Raw genomic sequence first — 12059 nt, 5'->3', positions numbered from 1 at the left:
ATTCGTAGATTAGTAACGCATGTTTAGTTTGATAACATTTTTCTAAATTAGTGGCTATTTGTGAAGCTGCATTTGTTTTATTACATGCTTGAACTCGGCACAAGTGAAAGAAAATACAATACTAGTTATGTCCTGATGATACTTTATGTGGTATTTGTGGACTTACTGATGTTCCCGGAGCCACTCGAGACACAATGATGGGCATCTTCTGGTCAGCTCCACCCTGCAGACACAGACACACAGGTAGATCAGCACAAAGCCTTGCACGCATTTCCTTTATTTCCATGGAAGAGTAAACAGTTTAGGCAAGGAGTAATGAATTGGTCATGATGCATACAGACAGTTTTGGACTATTTGGCATAAAAAAAGAGGGAAAACAAAGACAGTTGAAGAGATGAGCCAAAGAACAAAAAGGAGGAAAGGACCATTGTGTCCCAGCTAGTATCAGCTCTCACCTTGACATTGAAGCCAAAACGTCCGTGTTCGTCAGGTTTCATCTTGATCAGGACCAGATTATCATGAGGGACAACTCCATTTAGCTGCAAGGGCAAAGTTGGACACAGATGCATCAAATTCAAATACCGCTTTCCTCCATACCATCCTCCTCCGGGGCACAGCACTATTGGCTCCAGCTCTAACAATTGAAATCTTCGATATAAGATCAAGATTTAAAGCAGCAAAACCTTATTTTTGGTCACGAGGGGGCAGAAAAAACACCAAAATAAACTGGCAAAAATAAGGGAGAGAAAACTGTTTTGCAGAATAAAAGAACGTCTTTAATTGTGAGAAGTAGTTATTTATTATCATTGCTAATGAGGTTTGTGAATGAAAAACATACTTCATAAACAATTTATTAATGAAGTCTCCTGAAGACATACGTTTAACTTTGTGCAACACATTTTGTCAAAGATATTGAATATAAGTGTTACTGTCTTGTTTAGACATACTGACCACGGTCTTATCGGCATTGACAGGAACGTCGTACATCTCGTTGAGGTGGTTGTCCAAGAGGCTCTGCTGGGAGTGGGCCTGGATGATCTGGCTCAAGGTCTTCCTGCTCAGCTGTTTAGGGGGCAGAGCTGGAGGTAGGCCATCTAGCCCCTCTGGAGACCTGAGGGGGGTAGAGAGAGAGAGAAACTCAGATTCAGATGAATGTTGACCGTTTATAGTTTTTGATGGAAAAAGTATTTTCTCCTACCAATCTGATTGTGCAAACCCAATATCCAGCTGATAATTCCCTTATGAGTCACTATTCTACACGATTGTTTCCAGTAAAGAACCTTCGAACTTACTTGATTACAATAATTAAATAAAAAAATGAATCTCACAATTTGCTATTTAGTAGTATAACTGTTGTTTAAATAAAAATAACAGCCTGACATTTTAAAGATGGTGGAAAACTAAAAAGGCACAAACATACAATGTACAGAAAAACACAGAAGTAAGGGTTAAGCTAAAGATTGTTTGTTAAAGAGGTGGGCGCTTCAGTGGAAAAAGAGACAAATGGAGTAAAACAGATAAAGAGTGAGAGGGAAAGAGATTGCAAGAGACAGAGAGTCTTAATAGCACTGTGTTAGTCACAATGCATTAACCTCAATAAAAGGGCTGCAAGAGCAAGGAAACCCCCCCCCCCCCCCCCCTTCATCCAGACAATAAAAGGCAGTCAGTGTGTACGATGAAACGACAGGTAAGGCTTTCAGCAACATCATGGCTCACTCTCTGGGGGGTAAAAGCCAGTCGTTTCACAGTGTCTGTGTCTGTGTATGTGTGCGTGTGTGTGTAGGCTCTCCTTAGGGGCGAGAGCACCAGTCAAAGTGCATTGCTTTTGTTTTGGCGGCTGCTATTGGTGCCACATTGTGTTTAAAACACACACACACAGACACAAACATTTATTATGGGTCAAAACCAGGTCAGGCTTTCAGAAGGAGGGCAGTGCACAGCAGGCCTGAGCCAAGACTGAACATTGTGCTGCATTACTGTGATTCCTCAACGCGACACAGGCGAGTGAAATGGGTATGAAAGTGTCTTCATGCCAAACTACAACGTAGTGAAGGCCCTGGGATAAGGAGATTTAACCCTCGTCTACAGTGGACATGACTAAGCCCTGCTTTTTAGTTGCCACTTGCTGTCAGATGCTTTGATTTGAACCATATCCTAAATATCTTATTTTCCAAGAACATCTTGAAGGCCTGACGGAGATAGAACTGAATGAGTGTGCACAGTGACAGAAGCATCACATGCGTGTACATGAGAAGGTCTACAACAAGTTACTATAATGAACCATGTTGCATTTAAAACCACCAAAAGATCAATTCAAAAAACACTTTCAGTAAACACCCAAGTGTTTTTTAAAAGAAAATGATTTGCCGATGCCAGCCTTTGCTTTGCAACCGTGAAGAAACAGTTCTAATTATAGCGTACAAAGTAATTTATCATGACATATACCAAACTGGTGTGTTACAGTACATTATATCATTTTATAATCTTTTTGCTCCCAGACACAGTCAAGAAAATATAGACAATGCGTTTTGAAAACCCATCACTGTGCCGCGGTTAGCTAAACTGATCATTTTCACTCTACACAACTAAAAACAGAACATTATAGAGAAGAGAGGGTTATGGCTTTGTTGTATTATGGCTTGTGTGGAACTGACTGTGTCTAACTGTGGCCTGTGGGAGAGAAAACAGATTCTAATTTAGATTTTATTGGAGGAAAATCTTGGGAGGAACTTTAGGGAAATTTGGATTATGGGGCCTGAGCAAAGTGGCAGACGTGAAATTATTGGAAAGTTTTAAATCATGTCAACTAAAATTGCAAGTACACAGTCATTGTATATGAATATTTAAGATTAGGGATGCAAAGAAATCTATTGGGGCAAAAAGGTGGTTATTAGATTTAGAACTGATAGCTCCCCAAAACTAAAGTGCAATCTGGATTGGAAGCAAATATTTTAAGAAGACATCACAATGGCAGAGATGGTAAAAAGAAAAACATGAATTTGTTTCTTTTGACAATAATCTACTTTGGAAAATGGATCCAGCAAACTATTTTCAGAATCATCTTTGAGTTTTTCATGGCCAAAAAAAGAGATAAACCAATCTTCTCAATAGAGTGGAAAAATGATTTAGGCAAGAAATTAAACTTGGGATCCTGAAACTGCTCACCAAGTTCCCTCTTCCTGCCATACAGTGCTTGTCCAAATGTGTGAAAATTATGAAAAAAGGTGATATTTCAAACACATAGTTGATTATATAACATACATTTTAGAAAAGATTGAAGCAGTAAATATAATGTTTTAAAAAAGTAAGCCTGATGTGGGTATTAAAAACAATAATGACAATCCTTATGGACAAATCCCATAAAGCAGGGGTCTTCAACGTTTTTCAGGCCAATTAACCCCAAACTGGTGTAGCGTGGAGCAGGGACGAGGTACGTACGACTGTAGGTGTGTGTGTAGGGGGCGAAGTCCTGCCCTTTGCGAAACACAGTGGTGGAGGGAATGTGAATGCGCAAAGCAAAAAAAAAAAAAAAAAGTTTTATCTACAAACAATTTTGCGACCCCCCCCTGTTGAAGACCTATGCCATAAAGTCAACAGAATAATATGCATGGGTAATGTTTGTGTTGTCTGAGGAAGAGAGCGCAGGTGATTATGTCATCTTTTGGCTCTGTAACACAGTGATGAGCCAACAACTTGGCGTGTGTGTTTAGCCATGTAGGCAACGGAACTACCACTGTAATGCTACTTCCAACTGAGAAATGTTCTTTCCACACACACACACACACACACACACACACACACACACACACAGTACACACTGAAACGTGCACATACATTAGATCAATAACATAAGCGTTTAGTTTATTTAATAGAAGAGCACCTGTTCAATGTGAAAAGTGAGTTGAGAATATATTTATTTTTTAAATAACACCTTGAATTTCAGGGGGGCGCGGGGTTCCTTTGGGGGGCCCAGCGACAATGGTAGGGAAAACACTGTGTACAGTTTTAAAAGTCACTCGTAACTCACTTTACTTTTACTCATCAGCTTTCAGGCTTTGAAACAGACATGTGGAACTTTATTAGTTCAAGGAATTTGCCAGATATTTTCATAGTGTGTGAGCACAATAAGGACATGCCGAAAACACACTCTCATTCACACACTCTCTCTCTCTCTCTCTCTCTCCCTCTCTCTCTCTCTCAGTCTTAGATCAGCCCTGTTGTATAACCTCTCCTCCCTGCTACCCTCTATAAACACATTTTACAGGCTGTTTTTCAAAGGGTTCATCTTTCAATGGGGCCAGCTAAGTGACACTGGGAGAGGGTGTGAACTGTTGGGAGAAGCCACAGGCACAGACAGACATTTAAAAACCAGCCAACTCAGCAGTACAGTCAGACAGAGCGGCACTCACACTGATGAGTAAAATTAAACTTCAAAATTAAATGGTGGCTGTTTAAGGTGGAGGGGGGGGTGCTTTATTTATGTGGCAGTTAATTTAGAGTGAAATCTATTTCATTGCCACTAAGACGAACAGGTTTAAAGAAAGTGGGCGTGCATCAAAAAGAAGAAAACAGAGGAAGAAAGAAAAGAACAAGAAACATGTGGAAAATGATCTACTTGTCCCCTGACAGACGAGACTTACGGTGTGGAGTCCAAGCTGATGCTGTTGGCCTGCGTGGACGACGGCGACTTGTGATTGGAGGAGGAGAAGACAGGCAGGCTGGGTGAAGCGTGGATCACATGATCGACCAGGTGGCCAACGGATGACGGGCGTAGTCGCGTGCCCTCTTGTACAAATAGCGAGTTCCTGATGAACAAACAGGTACAAAGACATTGAATGTTAAAAGGCTGACAATACAACCTCAAAACCTTTTTGATGCGTCCGTTGCTTCAGGTATCAAACACAGAAAATTACCCAAAGGCTGGCATCAAATGCATGCTCAGAACCATACTCTTATTTAGTTATTCTTAAGATAGTTTCTGATTTAAATCACAATTTCAGATATTATTTTGTTTAGGCAAAGTTCTTGTGAGGCTAAATGTTTTTTTGATATTAATACCAAAACTCTGATATCATATTGGCACTAAAATCAAAACAATTCAAACGATACTTGGTTAATGCAAAATGCAGGAATGGACCAGGAATACCATGAAATGATGCAATGTTTTCTTTATTTTTGGGGGAGAAATAACCAAGTCGTAGGTCAGATGTCAAGGTTGGGCTTCAGAGACTTGCTCAAGATAACAACATAAAGGTTTCTCAATACAGTATAGAGCTGGTTTAGTATCAATAAAACCAAATTTATGTTTGAGCCAAGAGCCAGAGGCAGTAGACCGGCTTGTATTCCTTGCCGAAAACTTGTAAACAAATAAAATAAAATAAAAAAGCACCTCATGTACGATTGTGTTATTTATAATGGACCTTATTAATTCCAATAAGGGCAAAGCAACAATTATTTGAAATAAATTACTTTTTTTTTATGTTCACTTTTGCAGCTGGCCTGGCTGCCAACTAAACAAAAAGAGGCACCATTTTCAAAACCGGTTTCAGAATAACAGATACTACTGACTACATTGCCAATGACAATACTTTTATATTAGCTCAGTATTTTATCTTGAACTACAGTTGCTTTAAAACTATATTTGGCTTCCCTTTTAACTGAAATACACTAATCAACTAATTAATGTAATTTGTTTGCTTAATTTGAAATATTCCTCATCATGTTGAATAGTATTGTTTAAATTTCCACTGCCACAATTGTCTAACGTGGATCTGAAGTGAACCTCAATCTGTAACTTGACTCACTGATTGGGCGTTCCAGGCGGCGAGCGAGTGGGCAGGCTCTGGGTCTCCAGTCTCTCATCTGATAGGCTGTTCCTGCTGACCGACTCCCAGTCCGTTTCTCCGACCAACTTCCTGGCTAATGGCTTGCTGGGAGATCTGCGCAGACCAAATTGATTTGGTTGTTGCCAAAATAAAAAAAACAGTAGTAATAACACTCTTCTTCTACCCTTAGAGGCTTGTGATGGCTAGATTGAACAAATAATGACTTGTTGATCACCTGGCAAACACTCTGTCCTTGATGCCTTTCTCCTTTCCATACTGCACAGACTGCACCTCCGTCCGTCCGCTAGAGACACAAACCACAAAAAGAAATTTAACTGGAGTGTAACAGGCTAAAAATATTCAACTCTTGGGTTTAGCTAGTTTAAAAAATAACTGGAAAGTCAGTCAATATCTGAAGAGTGAAAACACACACACAAATACACACCATCAAGCCAAACATCAGAGCAGCAAGGCATGCTGGGTTTGCATCACTGCTGCTCAATAATGCATCACAAGACCTCCAACTCTCAGTTCATATCTCACTCACACTTCATAGAAAAGGGAAATTAAAAAAGCTACCAGTGAAGTGAAACTAAGTATATACTGTATACTAAGGCATAATACATTACCGAGTAAAATGTTTGTAGAAGTGATTTTATTTTGATTTTTACATCCCTTTTCCAACTTACAAAAATTACAGTACATTAGCTATGTAAAGAAGTTTATTAGAGAAGGGAGTGGCAGCAGTGGTGTTGGACTGTGAAGTGACTTTCACAGGATACTTGCATATGGACACAATGAATAATTAAGTTGTGGTTGACTGGGGAAAAATAGAATGAGATGCAAACGTTAACCTTCCAGTGTTTCAGCTTCTCAACCCAAAGTGAAACAACTGCATCAATTTCCAAACAAACATGTATCTGGTGATGTTTTCCAGGAGTAGTACTCTTGCTGAGTCAGACAGAAGGAAATACAGACAAAGCATCCACAATTCTGCTCCATGTATGCGTGTGTCTGATTGAGATTGTGTACATGTCAATCTGTCAAATTTGGACTATCAAGGGAAGATTTATTGGTCTGTAGATTATCTCCATGTGTGTGTGTGTGTGATCTTGTTCTTACCAGTATCTGAACTTTGAGCCCAGGGTGAAGTAGTGAGCGAAGAAGTTCTTCTGTGGTGGGATGGGCCGATCCAGCCTGAAGAAGGTGTGGTGCTCCACACAGGCCTTCCACAGGTTTTTACAGGCCCGATAGTTCACCATGTTGAAACCAAGCAGCGTTTCTCGGGTCTCAGTCTATGTGCAGGGAGGGAGAGACAACAGTTAGTTGGCCATTAAATAACACTTTGGCATTTAGGATGTGAGGTGACAGTTGGTGACCAGCATTCAGCCAGTTTATCTGAGTCTAACATTTTCAACTGTTTATCCGTTACTTTAGCTAACATTTTCAACTGTTTATCCGTTACTTTAGCTAACTATTTCAACAGTTTATCCATTACTTTAGCTAACTATTTCAACAGTTTATCCATTACTTTAGCTAACTATTTCAACTGTTTATCCATTACTTTAGCTAACTATTTCAACTGTGTATCCGTTACTTTAGCTAACTATTTCAACAGTTTATCCATTACTTTAGCTAACTATTTCAACTGTGTATCCGTTACTTTAGCTAACTATTTCAACTGTTTATCCATTACTTTAGCTAACTATTCCAACAGTTTATCCATTACTTTAGCTAACTATTTCAACTGTTTATCCATTACTTGTAGCTAACTATTTCAACAGTTTATCCATTACTTTAGCTAACTATTTCAACTGTTTATCCATTACTTTAGCTAACTATTTCAACTGTTTATCCATTACTTTAGCTAACTATTTCAACTGTTTATCCATTACTTTAGCTAACTATTTCAACTGTTTATCCATTACTTTAGCTAACTATTTCAACTGTTTATCCATTACTTATAGCTAACTATTTTCAACAGTTTATCCATTACTTTAGCTACTATTTCAACTGTTTTATCCATTACTTTAGCTAACTATTTTCAACTGTTATCCATTACTTTAGCTAACTATTTCAACTGTTTATCCATTACTTTAGCTAACTATTTCAACTGTTTATCCATTACTTTAGCTAACTATTTCAACTGTTTATTCCATTACTTTAGCTAACTATTTCAACTGTGTATCCGTTACTTTAGCTAACTATGTTCAACTGTTTATCCATACTTTAGCTAACTATTCCAACAGTTTATCCCTTACTTTAGCTAACTATTTCAACTGTTTATCCATTACTTTAGCTAACTATTTCAACAGTTTATCCATTACTTAGCTAACTATTTCAACTGCTAACTATTTCAACTGTTTATCCATTACTTTAGCTAACTATTTCAACAGTTTATCCATTACTTTAGCTAACTATTTTCAACTGTTTTATCCATTACTTTAGCTAACTATTTCAACTGTTTATCCATTACTTTAGCTAACTATTTCAACTGTTTATCCATTACTTTAGCTAACTATTTCAACTGTTTATCCATTACTTTAGCTAACTATTTCAACTGTTTATCCATTACTTTAGCTAACTATTTCAACTGTTTATCCATTACTTTAGCTAACTATTTCAACAGTTTATCCATTACTTTAGCTAACTATTTCAACTGTTTATCCATTACTTTAGCTAACTATTTCAAACTGTTTATCCATTACTTTAGCTAACTATTTCAACAGTTTATCCATTACTTTAGCTAACTATTTCAACTGTTTATCCATTACTTTAGCTAACTATTTCAACAGTTATCCATTACTTTAGCTAACTATTTCAACAGTTATCATTACTTTAGCTAACTATTCACAGTTTATCCATTACTTTAGCTAACTATTTCAACTGTTTATCCATTACTTTAGCTAACTATTTCAACTGTGTATCCGTTACTTTAGCTAACTATTTCAACTGTTTATCCATTACTTTAGCTAACTATTTCAACTGTTTATCCATTACTTTAGCTAACTATTTCAACTGTTTATCCATTACTTTAGCTAACTATTTCAACAGTTTATCCATTACTTTAGCTAACTATTTCAACTGTTTATCCATTACTTTAGCTAACTATTTCAACTGTTTATCCATTACTTTAGCTAACTATTTCAACTGTTTATCCATTACTTTAGCTAACTATTTCCAACTGTTTATCCATTACTTTAGCTAACTATTTCAACTGTTTATCCGTTACTTTAGCTAACTATTCCAACAGTTTATCCATTACTTTAGCTAACTATTTCAACTGTTTATCCATTACTTATAGCTAACTATTTCAACTGTTTATCCATTACTTTAGCTAACTATTTCAACAGTTTATCCATTACTTTAGCTAACTATTTCAACAGTTTATCCATTACTTTAGCTAACTATTTCAACTGTTTATCCATTACTTTAGCTAACTATTTCAACAGTTTATCCATTACTTTAGCTAACTATTCCAACTGTTTATCCATTACTTTAGCTAACTATTTCAACTGTTTATCCATTACTTTAGCTAACTATTTCAACAGTTTATCCCTTACTTTAGCTAACTATTTCAACTGTTTATCCATTACTTATAGCTAACTATTTCAACTGTTTATCCATTACTTTAGCTAACTATTTCAACTGTTTATTCTTTTATTTCAGCTGTTTTTATTGTTTAATTGTTGCTTCTAACTTCACTGTTTTAACTGTTTATCCATTACTTTTAGCTAACTGCTTCTTCTTCTCTCAATCACAACATATGGGGTTCAGGTGTTACAGCTGACCATCTGGATATATTTCTTTATCAAATTGTACCTTCTCGCTCTATAATCCGTTGAGCTCACGCTTCTTTACAACCTTTCCTTTAACCCTAGAAGCTGCAGAGGTACCCCGTGGGATACAAAAACCCCAGGTTGGGAATTACCGAATTTTAAACTACTGGGGATGACGTTTATGCCATTTATTAATGTAACAGGAAAAGGCAGGTTGTGTGCAGATACAAAATGAGAGGAAAAATGGAAATAAAAGAAATGCATCATTAAAATGTTAACAATAACTCAACAGGATGTATGAGGACTATACAAATATTTGTGTTGAAAATATTCATTAAATTGACTGAGTCAGAATAAAAAGAGAACCACATGTCAAACAAGGGACGCAGGACACAGTGGAGGATTAGAGCAGGGTCAACCAGGAGACAGACAGCAGGGGGTTAATCTCACACTGATTACACAAACATATATGCAGACACAGCTCGGCTAACATCTAGAGTATATCCACACATTCATACAGTCATTATGTACACGCACACACACTGGATAAACTCTTTCATCTCCTTCATCTGTTCAAAAGACACAATAGCATGAAGGTGGTGGTGGTGGTAAGAAGTACATGGGTGTGTGTATGTGTGTCTGCGTATATGTGCGTGTCTGAATGTGTGTGTGTGTGTGTGTGTGTGTATGTGTGTGTGTGTGTGTGTGTGTACACCTACCGCCTCTCTTCTTAGCTGAATGAAGAACTGTTTGCACTTAAAGGAGATTTTCACTATTTTCAACCTGGAAGCAGGAACAGACAAAACAATACAAAAGAGAATTTAGTGTATTTACAGTTAATGAGCTTATTACCTGTATTGAAACACTGATGTGACATTTTCACACCTTTGTTTGTTAAAGGTCAGTCATTGAACTTAAAAATATCAGTAGTAGGTATGCCCCAATAAAAAACAGTGTAGCAATGTTGCAAAATTACCATAGTACTGTATAAAATGTTATTTGGATCATTGAATAAAATCAAACAGCACTGTAATCATGTAATAAAAATTATAACACAAAACATGCGTTTTACAATTGTTGTACTGTAAAGCGGGATGAAAAATGTTTTTTGGGCAAGCAGCGTCATACCTGATGATTTACATTATGATCACGGATTTTTTATTATTACAGTGGGCTTTTATTTGCTGTGAGGTGTTCCTCTTGATAGCCATAGCCAGCTATTGTGATCATATGTAATGGTTATTGCACTAATATAATAATTACTGTTTTTTTTAGAAAATTAGTGCATACAATCAATTAACAATATTTAATAATTTAACTATGTAGCACTAAAGAAAGTATCTGTTTCTTGTAATATTATCTGAGTAAGAAAAGAAACCAAATACACTGAAATCAAAACAAAAACAGCTTTGTTTTCATCAGCTTTCAGGTGGATATTAACAGTCATTTGTCTCTACATTGTGATTCTTCCTTTCTGACTCCTCAAGTCTTCCACATCTAGTTAGCCCTTTTTCTCCCTTAAGACCCTGTCACACATATCCGTATGACAGAAACGTATGCCGGCGCATACGAAATATCGGCAATAGGTTGATATAAATTAAGGGTAAGTTGTGATCGTTTGAAGGACGCAGACGATACGCCGAACACGCCAGACATACGGCCCTGTCACACAGTTCCGTATGGCAGAAACATGCCGGCGTATATGAAAAGTAGCTAAAAATTTGTCAGAGTCCAAATACGTCCAACCTTTCCACAGCGGTGTTGTAGCTGCCGTATACATAACAAATACATAACAAATTATTATACGTATGTCAAACATTGATTGCATATCACTTATACAAAACGTATCAGAGCGTCTGGCCAACGGAGCTGGAAAAGTGCCATCTGGTTCACGTCATGCTGATGCTGGAGAACGGCTAGAAGGCTGAACGCTAGCTGTACTGTAGAAACACGTTTAATAAGCTACTCCATCGTCAGGGATCATCTTAACATAGGTTACGAATAGGTTATCCACTCGTTATCAATACATTGGCTGTAGGATTCACCGTCAGCCGACGTAGCCTATATCTAACGTACCTCTAACGTAGTCACGTAGGTATTCACGTACTATATTTACGTAGGCAAGTATTCACATACGTATTCCGTATTCACGTATGTCTAACGTAACGTCTGCATATCTTATGAAGCACACGTCGGGTACGTCCGGTAATTTTGAACATGCTCAAAACATCAGCGTTCAACAACGCACCCCAGCGTAACACCGCCTGCTCTTAACGAATACTACTTATACCTTACCTTATATCAACGTAAACCAGCGTATTGCTGATATTTTGTATACGCCGTATTTTTGTATACGTTATGCATTCGTCTGATACATTTTGTATAAGTAAGTGATACGCTATCAATAGGTTAGACATGTGTATCTGTATAAGTTCACTTTTCCAATCCAATGAAA

The 12059-nt window shown here is 37.3% G+C and overlaps 1 protein-coding gene across 2 annotated transcripts in view; it reads right to left on the bottom strand.

The window, feature by feature from the left end:
• The window catches only part of ptpn4a (protein tyrosine phosphatase non-receptor type 4a), a 73243-nt gene that overhangs the window by 12968 nt on the left and 48216 nt on the right, over positions 1-12059 (bottom strand). For both annotated transcript variants that reach the window (XM_029458589.1, XM_029458590.1), the window contains exons 11-18: positions 10324-10387; positions 6948-7120; positions 6061-6129; positions 5805-5939; positions 4641-4805; positions 952-1111; positions 456-539; positions 167-223 (exon numbers count right to left, since the gene is read on the bottom strand). In XM_029458589.1, coding sequence (XP_029314449.1) covers positions 167-223; positions 456-539; positions 952-1111; positions 4641-4805; positions 5805-5939; positions 6061-6129; positions 6948-7120; positions 10324-10387 — 907 coding nt within the window. The remainder of the gene's footprint in view (positions 1-166; positions 224-455; positions 540-951; positions 1112-4640; positions 4806-5804; positions 5940-6060; positions 6130-6947; positions 7121-10323; positions 10388-12059) is intronic.

The sequence above is a fragment of the Cottoperca gobio genome, chromosome 21, assembly GCF_900634415.1.
Source record: "Cottoperca gobio chromosome 21, fCotGob3.1, whole genome shotgun sequence".
NCBI lineage: Eukaryota > Metazoa > Chordata > Actinopteri > Perciformes > Bovichtidae > Cottoperca > Cottoperca gobio.
Note: the sequence above shows the minus strand (reverse complement) of the source record. Positions and strands in the feature narration are given on the sequence as shown.